The 20,845-nt window shown below is 46.8% G+C and overlaps 1 protein-coding gene across 1 annotated transcript; it reads left to right on the top strand.

Moving 5' to 3' along the window:
* Positions 1–3,420: 3,420 nt before the first annotated feature.
* Positions 3,421–19,698, top strand: IVD (isovaleryl-CoA dehydrogenase). Its single transcript, XM_014940710.1, has 11 exons — positions 3,421–3,537; positions 5,432–5,483; positions 8,711–8,880; positions 10,453–10,546; positions 11,045–11,181; positions 11,652–11,748; positions 14,430–14,523; positions 15,824–15,905; positions 16,580–16,684; positions 17,942–18,014; positions 18,438–19,698. The coding sequence occupies exons 1-11, from the start codon at positions 3,460–3,462 to the stop codon at positions 18,569–18,571; spliced, it is 1,116 nt and encodes a 371-aa protein (XP_014796196.1). The 5' UTR covers positions 3,421–3,459; the 3' UTR covers positions 18,572–19,698.
* Positions 19,699–20,845: the final 1,147 nt, after the last annotated feature.

Raw genomic sequence — 20,845 nt, forward strand, 5'->3', positions numbered from 1 at the left:
CGCGCCGGGCGCGCAGAGGGGGCGTGGCGCGGCCCCTCGCGGCGGGGGCGCGCCCCGGACACGTGTGCGCCGGGCCCGGCGGGAGCGGGCGGTGCGGGCCCGGCCCGGGGGGGTCGGTCCGGCCATTCCTCAGCGGGGGAAGGCGCCTCCTCGGCACAGACCCCGCACAACGGAGCGCTGCGGGGGCGGGAAATAGAAATTCCACCGCGTTCCCGTCGGGCCTGTGTAATCAGAAGAAACGAGTTAATTGAGCCTCGTCAAATGCTCCCTAAAGAAGCGTTGCGGCTGTCCCAGCTCCTTCTCTTGCCCAATAGGAGCCCTAAAGATTTAGCATGGATGGAAAGCACCTGGGGGTGTTGGCTGATAGCTGGAAGAACGTGAGTCAGCAGTGAGCCCAGGTGGCTTGGCCAACAGCATCCTGGCCTGTGTCAGGACCAGTGTGGCCAGCAGGACTGGGGCAGTGACTGCCCCCCTCGGGGGTGTTGGCTGATAGCTGGCTGAATGTGAGTCAGCAGTGAGTGCAGGTGGCTTGGCCGACAGCATCCTGGCCTGTGTCAGGACCAGTGTGGCCAGCAGGACACGGGCAGTGACTGCCCTCCCTGGACTGGGCACTGCTGAGGCCCCATCTTGAGGACTGTGTCCAATTTTGGAGTCTTCCTCACTGGTAGAAAGACCTTGAGGTGCTGGAGCGGGTCCAGAGAAGGGCAACGGAGCTGGTGAGGGGACTGGAGCACAAGTCTTGTGAGGAGCAGCTGAGGGAGCTGGGGGTGTTCAGCCTGGAGAAAAGGAGGGGAGACCTTCTCTCTCTCCACAACTCCCTGAAAGGAGGGTGTAGCCAGGAGGGTCTCTTCTCCCAAGGAACAGGTGATGGGACAAGAAGAAATGGCCTCAAGTTGCACCAGGGGACATTTAGGATGGATGTTAGAAAAAATTTCTCCACAGAAAGGGTCACGAGTTCTGGCCACCAGAGCACTTATTCTCAGCTGCTCCAGGCAGGCTCCTGCCAAGGAAACTCTTTTCCTTGGTGCTACTCAGGTCTGGAGCTTTTGCCACACTTTCTAGATAATTATGATAGTGCAAGTGTATGGATATACAAAATAAACTTACTCATTTTCTCTTCTTTCTTACTACAGAATTGTTCTTTACTAGGTTTGTGTTTGTGGTTTCTAGCCATATCAGCTCGAATTAACTTCATGTTTCCTTGTGCTTCTACATTCAGCAGGTGTAAAAGGAGGAATGAGTTCTGGCCATCAGAGCACTTATTCCCTGCTGCTGCAGACAGGCTCTTTTCCTTGGTGCTACTCAGGTCTGGAGCTATTGCCACACTTTCTAGATAATTATGATAGTGCAAGTGTATGGATATACAAAATAAACTTATTCATTTTCTCTTCTTTCTTACTACAGAATTGTTCTTTACCAGGTTTGTGTTTGTGGTTTCTAGCTGTATCAGCTCAAATTAACTTCATGTTTCCTTGTGCTTCTACATTCAGCAGGTGTAAAAGGAGGAATATATTCTTGTAGTTCATACCTGGCTGGTGAAAAAGCTAAAAAAGATCAGAAATAAACCTTCAGTAATGTTAGTTAAGCTGTGAATTAAGAACACTGTAACTGTTAAAAACTGTCTTAGAGTATCAGCGATGCCTGTCTGAGTCTATTGCTCAGTCTCTAATTGATTAAGGTGTTTTTATTATGGTTTTAAGCTTCTTTTTTTTCCTTTTAAGCTTTATGGTCAAGTTTACTGCTGTCAACTTTGTCACAATGGAAATGTATCTAATGTGGTTTGGTTTTTTTTTTTTTTCATCCCTGGAGGGATTTAAAATGCAGGCAGACGTGGTGCTTAGAGATGCAGTTTAGTGGTGGACTCAAGGATCTTAAAGTTCTTTTCCAACCTAAATGGTTCTATGATAATAGTTCTTAGCTGTGCTGTGTCCTCCTGTGTTCAACAGCAGCTGAGTTCTGGCCATCAGAGCACTTATTCCCTGCTGCTGCAGACAGGCTCTTTTCCTTGGTGCTACTCAGGTCTGGAGCTATTGCCACACTTTCTAGATAATTATGATAGTGCAAGTGTATGGATATACAAAATAAACTTATTCATTTTCTCTTCTTTCTTACTACAGAATTGTTCTTTACCAGGTTTGTGTTTGTGGTTTCTAGCTGTATCAGCTCAAATTAACTTCATGTTTCCTTGTGCTTCTACATTCAGCAGGTGTAAAAGGAGGAATATATTCTTGTAGTTCATACCTGGCTGGTGAAAAAGCTAAAAAAGATCAGAAATAAACCTTCAGTAATGTTAGTTAAGCTGTGAATTAAAAACACTGTAACTGTTAAAAACTGTCTTAGAGTATCAGCGATGCCTGTCTGAGTCTATTGCTCAGTCTCTAATTGATTAAGGTGTTTTTATTATGGTTTTAAGCTTCTTTTTTTTCCTTTTAAGCTTTATGGTCAAGTTTACTGCTGTCAACTTTGTCACAATGGAAATGTATCTAATGTGGTTTGGTTTTTTTTTTTTATTTTTTAATCTATCAATGGGGGAAAGCTTGTTTGGTGGTACTGGAGTCTGAGGTCTGTGTAGCCATGGAAACTATATCTTCTTAATTGTAAAAAAGAGGCTGCTTTGATTGTGGGGGTGAGAGAAGGGCAGAGAAGTGTGGGCATATTTTGGTTTGTTGCTTCTGCCCCTTCTACAGGTGCTGGTTAAACAGCAGAGGCTTTCAGTCTCTACGACTGTTCCTTCACCAGCATTAGTTTCTGGGAATAAAGAACCAGAAGGAAAGATGGGATTATTAAACTCTACCATAGTATCTAGGCAAAGTTTTTAAATCTTCATATTAAAACATATTAAACACCTAAGATATTGTATATATTTTCTTAGTATGCGTATACACTTCTGCAGAATACATGTGTGTAGGTATTTAGATCTTAAAATTTAGGAAAAGGCTTTTGAGACTTTTAGCAGTTGGGTCAGCGAGCGTTCCCGACTATCGAATTTTCCCGCTGTAGAAAATAGTGGGTTTGCTAATGTAGTTCCAGTTTGATACACCAACACTTTTTAATTAGCATACATGCTTATTACAGGCATCTGCATATAATTAGATGGAAGTGTAGGCAGCTACTGGCTGGGGTTAATGCATCATAAGCTCTGTTCATGGGCTGTCAAAGCTCCCTGACAGAAGCCATCCCCTGCAGCCCTGGTGTTAAGTAGTTAAATAATGTTCTCTCCTGTTGGGGTACAATTGTTACGGTTAGATGCTGAGAGGAGCTTAAGTACAGCAGTATCTTCTCTTTAAAAGGCCTTTTTTATGGTCTTTCAGGCTGTAAGCAGGTAGCTTGATCTCCTCCTGGTCTGTGCTCCTGGGTTCGGGGTGCTGGAGTTGGGCTGGCAGCGTCCTGGGGAAGCAGATGACAGTGTATTGATGAGATGTAACGTGTGTGTGTGTTTCTCCTCAGCTCAGACAGACCATGACAAAGTTCTGTCAAGAGCATTTGGCTCCGAAGGCCCAGCAGATTGACCAGGAGAATGAATTCAAAGACATGCGGGCAAGTATCTCGTGTGTGTGTTTGGGGTGGCTGGCAGTGAGAGCCTGTCTGGGCTTTGATCTGCACATTAGTCCAGGCAAAGAATCCCGGTCCACACCACAGCAACATGTGCATTAACTTTTCAAACTTGAAAGCCGTCAGGAAAACAATTTTTTCATTTCCTGTTTTATCTTTTCCTAACAACTTTCAGTGACCCGGGGCGGAACCCAGCCAGCATCTGAATAATAGAAAAAAAATAGATTGATAACTGTCTTATTTGGATTCTCATCATGGTGTTTCTGCTCTGCTCTGTTCGGATTCCTTCCCTGATATGTGCTTTGTATTCTCCTGGCTAGAGCCCTTTCTTGGACATCCGAGTTTCCTCCCAGATTTGTTATGAAAATATTGTGTGCAAATGCTGAAGTGTAGAGTTGTGTGACTGTCGAGCTGAAACTCGCCTTCCTAATAAAAACAACAAGTTCAGTGCAATGGGATGGTTTGATTGATGAAAACGAGAGATCTAACTATTGGTTTTCATAAGCTCCCCAAGACTTTAAAAAGCTCAGAACATCTGCTAGGATTTCCCAGAGCTCTGATGTTGACATTTCCAGGGATATATGCACAGCTTTGAAGTTAAGTATATAAATTTAGCCTGGCGCACCAGATGTCAGCCACAGCCATTGAATAATACTTTTTGAAGTCTCTGGAGACTGTTCGCTGATAATTATCTTAGTGCTGGACGCTGAGGCTGTGTGACAACCCTTCCCCTGTGTGTCCCTCGTGAAGCAGCAGCAAAGAGATGTCCCCTCCGACGTACGCGTGGTCCTCGTTGGTGCCATCCTCTGCTCCTGCAGTATCCCATGGCTTCCCTCGTCCTCCGTGGTGGGGGCACAGCTGATGGGTATGTCTCTGTGCCTCCAGTCATGTGGCTGTCACTTGAGCAATGGCATTGCCTGGGTGACAAATCTGGGTAAGAGGCAAACAGAGGAGTTGGAGGAGCCGGGGAGAACAGCTTGTCCTCTGGGAGGTGAACTTTGAAGAGCACGTGTCCAACTATGGATAGCTCAATGATGCCATCCAGTCCCGTGTGTCCTGCCACTTCTGAGAACCTACAGGTTACGTTCTTGGGTGGCCCTTGTGGATTCAGCTCCTTTAGCTTCACAAATTCTCTGTTGTGGTCACCTGCTATAACTTTCCTAGTCCCACCTGCGGGGCAGGCAGCACCTCTGTCTGCCCCAGCTGTAGCATCCCCTTTCTTTAATTTCTCCCAAGGAAGCTTCCTTGGCTTTACTTACCAGTTTCTGGTTTACTAGAAGAATTTTACAGTGCCAGCTAATAGCAGCTCTTCTAGGTGTCTCCTGGGTTTCCGTCATGGATAGCTTATCCTAACCACTGTTTGTGACAACCACAGGCCCAGAGGCTGCCAAAGCACAGGGACAAGCAGAAATTTAGGTCCTAACATCCTAAATAATCTTTAAGTCTAGAAATGCAGATTCTGAAATTAACAGGAGGTTTTAATTTATAAAAAATTGTCCTTAAACTGGGCAATGAGTTAAATGTAGAATGCAGAATTCAACTTGGGTTGTGAATTTTCATAGGACCTCTCCTTGCAGAATTCAACTTGGGTTGTGAATTTTCACTGAATTCAACAGACTGCACGTGCGTGTAGCAAAACTAACATCCCTGGGTCTGTCTGGGTTCTTAGTCCAAACAGTGGAGCTGCTGCTGCTGCAGGAGGAATAGGTATCAGTGTATTTATTTCTGAGATATTACAATAATTAGGAGGAATAAGTATCGGTGTATTTATTTCTGAGATATTACAATAATTAGGTAAATTGAGGTGTCCAGTGAGCTACCTGGGAAGACTTCTTACGCTGATGGGAGTCTGGACTGATTGCTTGTTCTGTGTTTGTAGGAGTTCTGGAAGAAGCTCGGGGAACTGGGAGTTCTGGGGATCACAGCTCCTGGTAAGTCTGTTCCCACCTTTACCTTCAGCTGGGTGATTCTTCAAACAAAACAGAGACTTCTTAAACTCACGCTTTCCAGTTCATAACAAACTCATCTGTGATGTGCCATCAGTTTTGTCTGGAAGTTCTTATCTTCGTGTGTTTTTAAAAACTCAATCGCAACTTTTGTTATTCTTCACTGACTCAGAATCCTTTTTCCTTGTCAGACTTCTGGATGATTACAAAATGCCTTTTACAGCTTAAAAGTGCTGTTCAGAAATGGTTTCTCCAGGTGTCACATACACAACTTGAACATGTTTGTGCTTCTCTGATATGAAGCGTTTGCTGCAGGTTTTGAAGAACGAGAGCTATAGATAAAAGTATCCCAGAACAAACATCCATCTCTAATAGGAGAAGTTAAAGGGTATAAAACATAAAACAACGCTCTGAAAAGCTGTGATAGCTAATGGAGAGCTGACCACATCCAACCAGTCAGAAAAAAAAAAAATCAGGGTAAATCTCATTCAGCCTTGTCCAGGTTAGTTGAAAAGTGTTTTGATTAATGTTATAGATTACTGAGGGAGCCGTGGTCATGCTGAATGCACTAACACGGTGTAATGAGGAGAAGCCCTTAGCGCAGAAAAGCAGCCAATGGGGCCTTTATTTCCCCGTCGTAAAGTCTGTGTTTCTGGATGTGCGTTTGCAAAGGTTCTGCAGAAGCAAGCTGAATAGCAATGCCTCCAGATAATGCCCCTGCGTTTCTTTCAGCGGCGCTGAGTCGCCTTGAAAGAGTCTGTATTTCTGCTTTCTTTCTCTTTACTCTTCCCAATTTACTGCTGCTCCTGTTTTTTCTCACTCTTACCTTCTTTCTTCTTTGATGTTGTGCCTGAGGCTTACAGCAGTTTCCCACACTATAAATAAGCCATCCCCTCATGAGTCCTGTCCTTTTTGATTTCCTCAAAGATTTACCTCTAAAACCCTCCTATGCCCAGAATTTTTTTGCCTTATTTTTGATTGTATAGTTGTGTGCACTCACTTTATTGGCATTGGTTTTCTTGTAGGAGGTGGGGACTGGGGTTTAGGATGTGAAGGTAACATGAAATCTTATCAGGGCGTATGCACAATTAAATGGCATGTTTGGGCACCAGTGGATCAAGCCTATAAAAGGAGCATTTTAAATAACCATACTTTTTATTTTCTTCTCAAAACTAAGAAAACTATGCTGGTTGGGTGTAATTTTCCAGTTATTTTATAAAGAGCTAAGATGTGCAGCAAACGTGGAGCTACCATGGAACAGTGATATAGGCATGTCATATATAAAGAGTAATTTTGGAAGGGAGGCATCATTCTGAATCACCTGGTGATTTGTATGATATGTGGGGCTGTCTGGCAGGATTATTTTCCTGTCCCTCTTGTGGTACAAAGCAACCCTGGGCCAGTACCGCTTCCAGCAGGCGGGGACCTCTCCTCCCTTGAGGCAATAACACCAAACCTGCCCACTCTGTGCACGAATAGAAAACTCTCTTCTTTTGGCATATATGAGAAATTGTTAAAGCCATCTTTTAGGATATTGATAGTAAAACCTTAAACTCTGATTTGTGGTAGAGAGGGGTGATTTCAGAGGCTAAAGAGCCCTGCAGATAAGACAGGAGTCAGAGTGAGTGACAAGGGAGGAAGGCTGTGATTAACACCAGTGGCTGCTGTGTTAATTTGATGAGTTGGGGTCAGTCGGCCCCTTCCAGCCCCGGTTATGAATTCAGCTCTGTGGCCACGCTGAGCACACAAACATTTGCTCTTGCCATCGTTGTTCCTTGCTGACAGCCCTCACAGTGATTAAGAGAAAGTGCTCCCGGATTTATCTCCCCGACTGCTTCCCAGGGTTTATGTCCCTCTCTTTGAGTTCTTCTCTTGGCACTGCAATCACTTGCTGCTTGCCTGTAGAGCAAAGCTTTTCACTGGGATGTGACTGTGTTTGTGTGTATATAAATGTATGTGTAGGTATATATATATATATATATACATGTGTGTGTATTTATGTAGGCTGTTGGCTGCTCAAGGCCATCGTGCATTTCTCAGCCTTCTCTTTTTCCTGCCTCCTCTCTCCCAGTTCCACTGTGTGCCTTTCATCTTTACCACTGGTTTTGGGCTCAGCTCAGGTTTGTATGTATATAAATGTATGTGTAGATATATATATACATGTGTGTGTATTTATGTAGGCTGTTGGCTGCTCAAGGCCATCGTGCATTTCTCAGCCTTCTCTTTTTCCTGCCTCCTCTCTCCCAGTTCCACTGTGTGCCTTTCATCTTTACCACTGGTTTTGGGCTCAGCTCAGCATGCCTAGCGAGACTCACGGTTGTGATGATCGTGCTGCTCACTCCATCCTCTCTTGAAATCCTCAGTCTTGCCACTGGTGAATTACAACAATTATATTTATGGATCATTCTCACCCTGAATTGGCCACCCATCAAAATGCTGCTCTCCTGTGCATTTGTGGGCTTGGAAAAGTCCCCCGTGCCCCACTTTTTGAGCAGCTTGAGGATTGCTTGCTTTTTATGGGGTCCTTATTATCACAGAATCTTCTAGGTTGGAAGGGACCTTAAAGATCATCTTGTCCAACTGTCAACCTAACTGACAAAAATAAACACTCGCACAACAAACAAAAAGCATCACCATCACTAAACCAGACCTCCCAGCACTACATCAACCTGTCTTTTGAACACTTCCAGGGATGGTGCCTCAACCACCTCCCTGGGCAGCGCATTCCAATGGCTGAGAACCCTTTGGGGGAAAAAAATTTTCCTAATATCCAGCCTGAACCTCCCCTGGCGCAACTTGAGGCCATTATCACAAACGTGCGTCCATTTTACAGACTTTGCCTGTGTTCCCTTGTCCTCTCACCTAATACAGGCTGCCCCTTTGCGATTTAATCTTTGTGATCATATTAAGGTTGTGCTTCAAGATGGTTGACAAGAAGGACTTGCTATTTACGAGTGTCAGTAGCACGTTTTAGACGTATCCTTATGTGTGTTATATGTATAAAACTATGCTATACAAGCAAATAATTGATTATGCTGAAGAAATTCAGGGAGGATGGGGAAAGCTGGAGGTCCCCAGCTCAGAGCCAGTGTCGGTCAAAACCAGACTCTCTTGCAGGTGTCTGGGATCTCATTCAAGGCTGAGCCTGGCCCTGGGCCGTGTGTGTGATGTGCTCCACGGTGGTTAACAGGAGGTCTCTCTTCTCCTTTCAGCGGAATACGGCGGATCTGCTTTGGGGTATCTGGACCACGTGCTGGTGATGGAGGAGATTTCTCGTGCGTCGGCGTCCGTTGGGCTCAGTTACGGCGCCCACTCAAACCTTTGTATCAACCAGCTGGTGCGGAACGGCAACGAGGCCCAGAAGAAGAAATACTTGCCCAAGGTGTGTGAGGGGGAAACTGGAAAGCATTTGGGGTTTGGCTGCATGAAAGGATGAGTGTCTTTCATGGTGTGCAGCATTTTAAGCTGATTTCAGTGACTAAAACTTTAGGAAGTATTGTACTTGCCAAACTTGCCCTTCCCTAGCTTGCTAATTTTTGTCCTGTTAATTCATACAGATCCGTATCTGTAAGCAGCACAGTCCAGCTCTCTGGAGCTGTGCTCCTGAATGAGCCTTTGAGGTGATGCTCTGCCAACTTCCCAAATGGTTTTGAGATTTCTGAATGACAGTCACTGCTTCCCTGTTCTACGTTCTCCATTTCTCACTGCCCAAATGCATGGTCTCCCTATGCTAATTAATTGCACGTGAAACTTCTTCATCCTAGGAATAAGATACATGTTTAAGACCCCCACTGTGTGCTGGGGTCTTAAAGAGCATCCTTGGAAGCTGGTTTTGAAGTAACTGGAGTGAGGACATGGGTGTTGCTCTGCTGTGAGCTAACAGATTGCCACTCTTTGCTTCTAGGAGACTAGGGTATTGATGTTTGTGACTCAAAAGCACAGTTTTCAGTATTTAAATGCGGGGAAAAACTTAACTAGTCCATTGAATACCAGCTACCGAAGTTATCAGTGAAATTATCAGCACAAGGAACTCGATTTAAACCACATGCAAAGTACAGTGTCACTTCCTCAAAGTGTTGTGCAGCCTGCTAATGTGTGACCCTGAATTGTCCTCATTGCTGCTCAGGTGTATTTTAGTGCCCTCATTCACTTCCTTTCAGGGAGATGTATTTTAGTTGTTACTTGTCTTGGTTCCTGACAGAGGACCTAGTGGTACTTAACTAGTTTTGAGCAGATCACGAAGACTTCTATAGAAACACACTGATGGACTGAATTGGTTGAACATGTATCTTAAGCATTGAGTCTGTTTTAAAAAAAAATAAAAGATCAAAAGGAGGAGAAGACAGATAAAGTACACAGGAAGAAAAAAAAAAAAAGGAAGCAGAAAAGGGCAGGATGAAAGGAAGAGTGCAGAGGAAGCAGCAGCTACGCCAGAGCCTGGTAGGAGCAGGCACAGGAGGAGGGTGTCCATCTGCTGTTGGGGTGTGGGTGGGGGGGACCAGGCTGTGAGAACACTGCAAAGAACTTTGCTATCTCTTTTCATCCCCCTCCTTGGCCTTTTGTGTTTAACAGCTCCTGTTTATGTAAAAGGACAGTCGTAAAGCATGGGACGAGGAGGTTGGGAAAGGCAGATGGCTGCCTGCGTGGTTCTTTTGGCACCTTCCTGAAGATGGTGTCCTGTGAGCAGGGCTGTTCTCCTCAGCTTGGGCACAAGTGGTGTCATCCTTCTCATCCCACCGGGACTGGGGTCCATTCCCTGGGCACAGGGGCACAAGGGAGTTCCCTGCAGAGGCTCTGCTGGCAACTACAGCTCTGGTTTGCAGTTCTGCTGCAGGGGAGATGCAGTGCAGGAAAAGAAAAGGGAGGCAGGTTAAGGAGGGAAGAGGAAGAGAAACGATGCTACTGTTCTTCCTCCCTTTCCTACATTTGTTCCTACGTTTGTCTTTTCTTCCAGCTCATCAGTGGGGAACACATTGGAGCCTTAGCAATGAGCGAACCCAATGCTGGGTCTGATGTTGTGTCCATGAAGCTGAAAGCAGATAAGAAAGGTAAAGTCCGTCATGTGCTGCCTGGAGAGAGAGCTGGTGTAAATAACATCTCCTGTAAATTGAGATTAACCTCCCCAACACCACTGGGATGCGGTGCTTAGTCTTGGATATACCAGGCCACGTTTGCAGGAGATTCAGCTGCGCTGCTTCCCAGGAGATTCAACGTGTGATAAAGGCAGGTAGTGGTGGTTGAAGGTCTGAGAGTGGAATCCCACCTTCAGAGGGTAGATGGTTGAAGGTCTAAAAGTGGGCTTCTGATTGTGGTGGTGGAGGCTGGTGGTTTGATGGAACTGGTGGTAGGTGCTTTAGTTTGTCAGGCATTTGTTAAACTGTCTTTGGACTCCAGAAATTAAGGAAATTGAGTAGTCTTCAACTTGGGAAGGTTTTGTGTGCAGGGGTCTTAAAGAGCATCCTTGGAAGCTTGTTTTGAAGTAACCAGAGTGAGGATATGGGTGTTGCTCTGCTGTGAGCTAACAGATTGCCACTCTTTGCTTCTAGGAGACTACTTTGTTTTGAACGGGAACAAATTTTGGATCACCAATGGGCCAGATGCAGATGTTCTCATCGTTTATGCTAAAACTGACATTAATGCTGTTCCAGCCTCCCGGGGTATAACTGCATTCATTGTGGAGAAGGTAGGTTTAATATTTCTTACAAGCTTATTGTAGCGTGGTTTTAAAGTTAACTCCTTCACCCTAACTGGCTCATTTAGAAGCTAGCTAGTTTTCTTTCTATAACTGTTAGCCCCTTGCTCAGAGAAAAACTTTCTACCTGAATTTTATAAACCCGTGAGATTTGTGCTCTTCCCCAGCAACAAACTCCTGGGTGCTGGGATCCAAGCAAGTAACAGTCTTTAGAGCTAGAAATGTGGGGAAAACGGACAAAATGCTAATATAAAAGTGCTTGCTTGTTGCCAAAAAATTGTCAGAGATATAGGAGGTCTTGTAAATATGTCCTACTATGCCATTGTGTAGGTTTTTTTAAGCCAAGACATCCCCATTTTCTTGCACTGTCCCTCTGCGATCCTGATTTCACAGGCATCCAGTGATTTTATTCAGTTGGTCAGAATTGAGATATGAAATGTATTTTTACTGTCTGACTGCAGGGAATGCCAGGTTTCAGCACAGCCCAGAAGCTCGACAAGCTGGGAATGAGAGGGTCCAACACCTGTGAACTCATCTTTGAAGACTGCAAGATCCCTGGTGAGCTGGGTTCAAACCACTGTTTCCTGTCTTCTAGATCAGATAAATGGGATCACTAATTGCATTTGTGTTCAGACTGTGACCTGGAGGGCTCTGCAGATGGTTATCTGCTCTTTGGCAGCCTCGCAGGGGAGGTGGTGAGACTGGAAAAGTGCAATCCACTGGATTGCAGTGGGTGAGCACATCCCTCCCTGTGTCGCTTCCATTTCACCCTCGTGGACCTGACTCTTAACCACGGCTTCTGCACAGCCTCTGTGAGGCTTCCACACAAACTTATTTCTTTCCATTAGTGCTCCCCATCTTCTATATAAGAGACCTTATTTGCCTTGAAGCTTGGGGTTTTTTTCTCCAAAATCACTGGAGACTGTCGCGCAGACTATCGGTCTGCCTGTAACATTTCTGAGTTCTTTTGGGGTCAGGGCCTGAAAATGGACATCCTTTCCCCCACTAGTTACTGCAGCAGAGGCCACTGTAATGGCCATTTTTCTTACTCCAGAGGCTATTTGTGTTGATAGAAAAATTACAGCCTCTATTATAGCAAGTGGAGGAGATCTCCCACAAACCCTACATGCGTAACTGCAGAGCGAGTGACTCTCCTGCTCCCCGTACGCCGCCAAAAGCTGCTTTGCAGTAAGGGGAAGAGTTTGAGCTGAAATCTGACATTTTCTAACTTTATTGGATCCCCCCCACTCTGAAATCAGAAAGGCCAGTGCTCCAGCCTTCAGATCATCTCCTGGGTAATCATCCGCACAGAACGGCGTGTTCTCATGGCAACAGGATTTCCATTTTCTGATAACTCAGAGGAGCACATCACCGTGGTGCTGAAAGTTCACACACTTTGCACTCTGGCCATTAATGCTGCTTCTGATCTTCTGCCTTGGAAGCTGAACTGGTTTGATACCATTTCATGTGTCTGCAGGATCTTTCTCTCAGATCAAGACATCCTCTAGCACTGCAGTTCCAACCACTTTAAAATCCGTGGCTTTCACTCTCAGCCAAGCTCTACTGGGTGGCTGGTGTTGTTCTCCTAGTAAGTGTCTCCTTCTCTGGAGACATTCCAAACCCCCCTGGACACGTTCCTGTGAAACCTGCTCTGGGTGGACCTGCACTGGCAGGGGGTTGGACTAGATGATCTCCAGAGGTCCCTTCCAACCCCATGGGATTCTGTGATTCTGTGGTCCATGGATCCCTTTGCTCATGTCGTATTGGTAAAAGCTGGTTCAGAGTCCCAATGTTTTATTTTTCTGCTGTGCTATGCAGCCAGCAGGTCTGCTCTCCTCGTGCAGTCAGCTCCCTGCATCCCTACCCATCTCTCTTCCCTGGCCGTGCAGGGAAGTGTTGAGGCTATTCAGTCCTTTTTTAGCTGCGAGATGTCATTATTCATGGACAGCTTTGTCACTTTATTATTACCGATGCTGGTGTTTGTGTTCTGTTCTTCAAACTAATGTCTGCTATTAGTATTTTTCTTCCTCGTCTGTGGGGCTTTTGAGCTTTTTCTCTGAAAGCCAGGCTTCATTCTTCTTCCTCTTTCCAGTTGCAGTATCATGACGATGGCCCTGCAGAGGCTGCACTTCTCCATACGCTACATCAACGTGCCTTTCAATAAGCAGGAGATAATGCAGTCCATGAGCTGCCGCTGAAAAACAGATTATTTATTTCAGGACACTGTCTGCGTGTGTCCAAGTCCTGTCTCATTTTCACTTTGCATATCACACCTCTCAGATCTCCTGTGATCAAAGCCTGGGGTGTATGTCAGTTCCCCTGATCGGTGGATAATCTCTGTCCATCTACAAAGCACAGTTGTTAGGCTTTGAGTTCTCTCCCGATTGTCAGAGTCGAGCCTTGCTGAGATGGGCCTTTTGTTCCTGATTCTTTTTTTCATACCTGTTAACATCAGCACGTGTTTTAGATTGTCCCAAAGTGAAACGGTTTCTTGAGATTTTTTTCTCAGCCCATTATCTGATGCGGCTATTTTCCTGTTCCATTTTCACAGAAATAATACTTGTCTTTTCAAGACGTTTATTTATAACAACTGCAATGTTCTGTTCGGGCCCCCTCACAGGAGGGGGGATAATGACTATTCGTATTCTTCCATCCCAGAAGACTAACAGACCCCACTCCACGGTGTGACCAGTGGTGAGCTTTGACCGTTTGCCTGCACAAGCTTTGGTTCCTGCTCTGGGATTGCCCCGAGAGGTGACCCGGGCACGTCGGACCAGGCTTTGCATTCATTTCAGACACAGACTCAGACGGTGACGCTGTCGGTTTGGGTTAGATACAAACTAATGAGATGGGGAAGGGGCCTCCCAATTTGTCCTCCCAAGCTATGAAGTCTCCTGTTCTTGTTGGTAGAAGTGCTGAGCTGGAAGATCTCTGGAGAGCACCTTACTCTTTAGACAATCAGCAAAAGAATAGCAGTGATTGTAGATGTGCTTTGGAACCCTTTGCTGCCTTTTCCTTTCTGGCTTTGCTTGGATTGAAAAGACATTTCAGTGCAGGGGGTGCACGTACCAAAACTCCGCGCCTGTCTCGCTCATCCTGTGGATGGCTGTGTCTCCAGCCAAAAAGAAAGGTGAACGGGACTGAAAGTTTGAATCCTCCCCCCGGCGAGCACAGGCCCTCAGACAACAGTGTGTCCTAGTTCTGCACGTAAGTAAATCACTTTCCTTTGCTGATTGCAGCTGAAAACGTCCTGGGGACGCTGAGCAAAGGAGTCTACGTTCTGATGAGCGGGTTGGACCTGGAGAGACTGGTGCTGTCCGGTGGGCCACTGGGGTAAGGGCTGGTCATCTTTTATGGGTTGTGTAAGGCTAGAAGGGCCCTTCACGATCACCCTAATCCACCTGGGGTTGCAGCCCCTAGCAGGATGCCTCTTGGATGGAGAACTGCGATACTGGGAGAAGAGGAAGGGCTGGGAGGAGGTGGCTGGGTCGGAGCTGTGGGAAGGAGGGAAGCTGTGGAGGAGGCAGGAGCAGGGAGATCCTGGAGCTGCTGGGTTCTCGTTAGAGCTACTTGAGCAGAGTCCTGCTGGAGGGCACTCAGCTCCATGCTGCCGGCAGCCACCGCTTGCTCTGCAGGTGCTCCACCTTTTCCTTCAGCTCTCCTCACCTCCCCGCTCCTCCTGCAGCCTCTTTCGGTTTGAAAGCATCCATTCCAACTGAGGGAACACCCTCTGAGGGGCAAGGGGTGGAAGAAGCAATGCCAGAAAGACAGTTTGCTCATCTCTGCCTTCAGTGTAGCACAGGCTGCAGCCCGCCGCAGCCTGCTTTTGAAAATATTAGTCTTAAAATAAACATTTCCGGAGATGGAAAATCTGTCTTGGTCCCCGATTGCTTGTGTGTCCCCACAGTGTGGGAGACTCTGGGAATAACCAGCTCGCTTGCCTTACCGATTCCTTAAAATCTGAAACACTCTCCAGACGGTCACACAGAAGGATCACTGGACTGGATGAAGGATTTGTTCTCCAGTTATTCAGTCCTTAAGCTCCCCAGTAATTATTTTTACCCTCTAGTCCTTTTGTCCTCCCAAGTGGTCCCTCTGTACTTATTCTCACGTGGAAAGACCGTCTTCCACAACGCAGAAGGAGGATTTTTCACTCTTCTCATTCATACCTGGGCTTTTTTATGGTGCTGGCTGGTGCTCCTGGAGTTGGTCTCTGGAGATGCATCAGGAAATGCCCTGGCTACAGTGGTGAGAAAGATCTTCACCTCAGTCCCCTGAGTTAGGAAGGTGAGACCTTACCACAAGATGTCCCAAATAAGCAATATGTAGAGCACCGGGGAGGAAAATGGAACCTTCACATTCTCTTCATAGCAATGTGTGAGTGGAGCTAGAGGAAGGCAGCAGCGTGTCATTTTAGGTAGGAGAACCCCTTTGCCTTAAATTGTGCTGCCAAGGTTTAATTATTATTAATTAATAGTTCTATTGTTTTTCTGCATATCTGTGCTTTTCTTAGGCTCATGCAAGCTGTTCTTGACCATGCAATTCCGTACCTACACGTAAGAGGTGCTTCCAAGGTTTAATTATTATTAATTAATAGTCGTATTGTTTTCCTGCCTATCTGTGCTTTTCTTAGGCTCATGCAAGCTGTTCTTGACCATGCAATTCCGTACCTACACGTAAGAGAAGCATTTGGACAGAAAATTGGCCACTTCCAGGTGAGACAGAAGAGGAATTAGAAATTTTTGTTTTTTGTTTTTTTTTCTTGAAAAACATGAAGACAAGGAGCTCTGTCAAGGGTCTTTGCGTGGAGCGTGTACTGGGGCTGCCTGATGGGAGGAGGGGGAAGGGTAGAAATTTTTGTCATCTTGGTTTTTTTCTTGAAAAAGACAAAGACAAGGAGCTCTGTCGAGGGTCTTTGGATGGAGCATGTGCTGGGGCTGCCTGATGGGAGGAGGGGGAAGGGTTTGACACTGACAGAGGGGAGATGGAGCTGAGATGTGGGGAAGAACTTGTTTGGTGTGAGGGTGGTGAGAGCCTGGCCCAGGTTGCCCCGAGAAGCTGTGGCTGCCCCATCCCTGGAGGGGTTCAAGGGCAGGTTGGAGGGGGCTTGGAGCAACCTGCTCTGGTGGGAGGTGTCCCTGCCCAGGGCAGGGGGTGGCACTGGGGGGGCTTTAAGGTCCCTTCCCGCCCAAACCATACTATGATTCTATGATGTGGTGAGAAGATGAAGGGATCTCTGAGCCCATTTACCTGAGGCTGTTGTTTGTGGGTGAGGGGCAGCAGATGGCTCTCATCTGCCCAGTTTCTCTTGGGTTGGGGAAGGGGTGCTCATGGAGGAGATCATCTTCCCCTCACTCCCGCTAACGTCTCTTGCCCCCGTGCCGTGCAGCTGATGCAGGGCAAGATGGCCGACATGTACACGCGGCTGATGGCCTGTCGGCAGTACGTCTACAACGTGGCCAAGGCCTGCGACCGGGGACATTTCAATGCAAAGGTGAGTGAGCTGCCACCAGCACCATGTCTGCCGGGGGACTCCTTTCCTTTTGGTCCCCGAGCAGGGAGGAGGTTCTTTCCTGGCCCTTAAATTTACTTGCTCACAGCCCTCAGTGCTCTCTTTTCCCCCAAAGAAAAAGAAGGCAACAGCTTGAGCAGGTCAGGAGGTGTTTATTGGAAGCTCAAACACAACACCCCGGCTGTTGTACGGGGCTGTAGCCATCATCCCGAGGTGTTGTCACCTCCACACCAGCACTGTCACCACCCCTCTGCCACAGCAGGGGACCGAGTGTTTGGCAGATGGAGCACAGAGCCCTGCATCCCGAATCAAATCACGTTGGTCCCCTGTGGGTATGATGTGTGTTTGTGAAAGACGAGCTCCCCTGGGGCACTCTTTTTCCTTTTTTTTTTTCCTTTTTTTTTTTCTTTTTTTTTCTCTCTCTCTGTTTTTATATATCTGTGGGCTACAAAATGGCAAAGTAATTGGATTCTTAGACCCATTCAAAGCAAAACTTGTGCTTGGTATGGCAAGTTCCAGCAATCTTTGTCCAATTCACTTCAAATTTTCCTGACAAACTGCCCATTTACTTCAAAATCAGCAGGATAAGCCTGAAATGATAAGGGTGTATTGTGGAACTTGGAGATAAAAATATTATTACAAATTATTACTGAAAAACATTTATGATGCCCTAAGTGAAACAATTATTCACATGCCACAATAGAGTAACACAATACCTCCTTGAGCTCTCCTTTGCTCATGTTATCCAGATGTATTTTGGTCCAATATTTGTCCAAAAGAGCAGCGTGGCTGCTTTGCTGCCTGTACCAACCTCCACCACAACTGAATATCCTTTTTTTTCCTCCTTCTTTTTTTTCCTCCTTCTTTTTTTTCCTCCTTCTTTTTTTTCCTCCTTCTTTTTTTTCCTCCTTCTTTTTTTTCCTCCTTCTTTTTTTTCCTCCTTCTTTTTTTTCCTCCTTCTTTTTTTTCCTCCTTCTTTTTTTTCCTCCTTCTTTTTTTTCCTTTTTTTTCCCCCCCTTCCTTTTCCTTTCTTCACGTGGCCTTTGCAGACCTGACCCAAGTGTTCTGCAGTGGCAGAGAGACCACTGCAGCTTCTTTCTTGCTGGGGAACAAATCCCCTGCCTTTACGATCAAGCAGTTGAGGCTTGTGAGCCGGTGTCTGTAGAGATAGAAAGGTCAGAGGACTGGAGACAGGGGCAGGGGACACCTCTCCTGACTCTCACTGTGACTCTCCTTCAGGACTGTGCTGGGGTGATCCTGTACTCGGCGGAGTGTGCTACCCAGGTGGCTCTGGATGGGATTCAGTGTCTGGGTAAGTGTCTGCTCAGCCTTTCCTTGAGCGAGTGCTGGAGAGAAGCAGGGGCAGAGCAAGAGCAGTGATTTCCTTTGATAGGACAAAGGGAAACGGTTTTAAATTGGAAGAAAAAAGATTCAGATTAGATCTCAGGAAGAAATTTTTTACTATGAGGGTGGTGAGAGCCTGGCCCAGGTTGCCCCGAGAAGCTGTGGCTGCCCCATCCCTGGAGGGGTTCAAGGCCAGGCTGGATGGGGCTTGGAGCAACCTGGTGTGGTGGGAGGTGTCCCTGCCCAGGGCAGGGGGTTGGAACTCGATGATCTTTGAGGTCCCTTCCAACCCAAACCATTCTGTGATTCTATGATTCTGTGCTCGCCCCCTCCTCCCCCAGCCCCTGAAATCAGAGCTGGGGAGTGACTCGTGCCTTCCTTCTGGTCGCAGGTGGGAACGGGTACATCAACGACTACCCCATGGGGCGCTTCCTGCGCGATGCCAAGCTCTACGAGATCGGGGCTGGCACCAGTGAGGTGCGCAGACTGGTCATTGGCAGGGCCTTTAATGCCACTTTTAAGTAACGTCCACCAGCAGAGAGGCAGCACCTGAGCACCACGAGGCCTTTGAGGGGCTGGAACGCACAACTCCCTCTTCCTGCTTGTGATTCTGGGGTCGTCGCTTGCGGACTCTTCCGCCTGCTCCGTGAACAGATGCTGCTGGACTGGGCTTTGACAAAATGAATCAGATGGCAGCACGGAAGGCAAAGTGTTTTTTTTTTTTTTTCTCTTCTCGTGATCATCCTGGTTCATCCTGTTCATAACCCATCCTGATTCTCAGTGTCACAGGCTGAGGTTTGCCCAGGGGACATGTCGCCATCCGAGCAGGCTGGTGAGTGGCCGTTGCCAAGCACAGAAAGTCAACACAACCCCCCCAAAAAAAAGGAAAATGAGGGAACAATTTTGTTCTTGTTAAAAACCCATGAGTGCCATTAAATAGGTAGCATTTAGCATGTTACTAGCAGAAGGTGAAATTTCCTATCGTGACCTTCCAAAGGGATTAATAACTCCCATTTTAGGAACGCAACACCAGCCACATCATGGGGGTGGCTGCCATGAACTCTCAAGTATCATCGACACCCAAGCGGTTGTTTTGGGTGATGATCCCTAAAACCTCGTTAAAATCCCACATGTTTCCTGTGCCTGCTTCCTTTCCTACTCCTGCTGCTTCTCGAGATGTTTTGGTGCAGCCCCGAGTCTTTGCCGCGCTGACCGACTGCCTCCCGCTGCGTTACTCATTCTGAGGTGCCACCATCCATCACCCTGGGGACAGTTCAAGCCTCAGACCTGCATTGTGACATCCGTGAGTGAAGCTGGGGAAGGAGGCTGACTTTTGGGGTTGGGGTTATCTGTGGGGTTTCTTCCCTGAAGGTTGTTCTTTTGGCAAAGGCACGTACTCACACTCCACCTCCGGTCGGCGAGAGAAGGCAGAGCTGTTTGAGGGTGTTCTCAGTGCATATTATATACAGCAAATTGAAGTTTTACCTTGCTTTATTAAAGAAATTTGCACATTATCCTTCCAGCCTTAAAACGTGAATCACAAATAAAAATTGGATGTTGTAAATAAGACAGAACAATTAATTAAACAGTTGCCATGTAGGCAACCCTCCAGCGGTTTTAACAAAAAAGAACTGAAAGCTTTGTGTATTTTATTTTTGGTTGTAGTTGATATCTGTCTATATTAGGTGACAGTAGGCATATAGAATTCTAAAATGCCCAGATTGAAGAAAAATTCTCCTCCTTGGGTCACCAGGTAGGACACCAAATATTTTCATTAAAAAGTTATAAAACTTCACTTTAGCCAGAGCTAGTAACAGTTTCTAAAATCATGGTGGCAATGCCTTCTTCCTAAACTTCATGGTTTTTTGGCCGTGGTGGCCGGCTGTCACTCGAAGTGTCCCAGGGTTTAATTTTCCACCTTAATCTCTGGATGGGGGACAGCAGAGGGTGGCCAGAGGTGGCCTGTCAAGAACACCTTGTTGAACCGCCCCCGAAAAAGCTTTGGAAATGAGCCCTGATGCCCAAGTGCAGTGCTCAGAACCCTGAGTGTGTTTCTGTACATTAATGTATGAATTTACTGATGTGACCGGGCATTTCTGTGATAAAATGTGTGGTGTCTTCTCCTGCCCGTGCAGATCACGGACCCTCTGCAGTCACTGCACCCCAACCTGTCCCCGTGAAAGGCCGAGGGCAGGAGGTTTCCAGCAGTAGCTGCAGTTTCTGGGTCCCAGTAAAAGGGCAGAGCTCGCTGGGGAGGCAGTGGGAGCGGTGAGGAGCACAGGCACAGCCTCGCCAGCACCTACTGGAAACTCGAATTTTCCTGGTCTGTTCTTCAGCTCTTTAATCCAGGAATGAATCACTGTGATTTCCCTTGAAGGCTCCGGAAAGAGCAGAGGGACTGAATCACCGGGTTCGACCCATCCCTGGCCAGAGGAGCTTCTCTAACGAGTGTTAGAGCCACATCAGGGTGTTGTGAGAGTCAGGTTGTTAAAAATAGGTGTTCTAAGGTGGAAGGGACCTGCAGATCTTTAAACCCATCCTCTGATATTGGAGGGGTCTATTTTTTAATGCACGTAATAAATAATGCCTTCACTTTCTAGGCAGATCAGCCCCTCGGAGTTAAGGGTGGGATGAATCAATGTCTGACGCTTCACGGGACAGGGCAGAGGGACACATCCATACACCTGAGCCTGGGTTGTGTTAACCAAACCTCCAGCACCTCCTCGGGCTGCCCCTGCGCTGAGCAGGTCTCTCTGGGCTGTGAAAAGCAGGGCTGGGGAGGGCTCTTCGGGGGGAAAA

This window comes from Calidris pugnax, unplaced genomic scaffold, assembly GCF_001431845.1.
Source record: "Calidris pugnax isolate Ruff unplaced genomic scaffold, ASM143184v1 scaffold98, whole genome shotgun sequence".
Taxonomy (NCBI): domain Eukaryota; kingdom Metazoa; phylum Chordata; class Aves; order Charadriiformes; family Scolopacidae; genus Calidris; species Calidris pugnax.

Excerpts from the sequence above, each read along its gene's own strand:
- IVD (XM_014940710.1), top strand. The coding sequence starts at position 3,460 with ATGACAAAGTTCTGTCAAGAGCATTTGGCTCCGAAGGCCCAGCAGATT. Across the intron at positions 15,906-16,579 it reads AGAAAATTGGCCACTTCCAG|CTGATGCAGGGCAAGATGGC; the intron begins GTGAGACAGAAG and ends CGTGCCGTGCAG. Across the intron at positions 16,685-17,941 it reads GGGGACATTTCAATGCAAAG|GACTGTGCTGGGGTGATCCT; the intron begins GTGAGTGAGCTG and ends ACTCTCCTTCAG.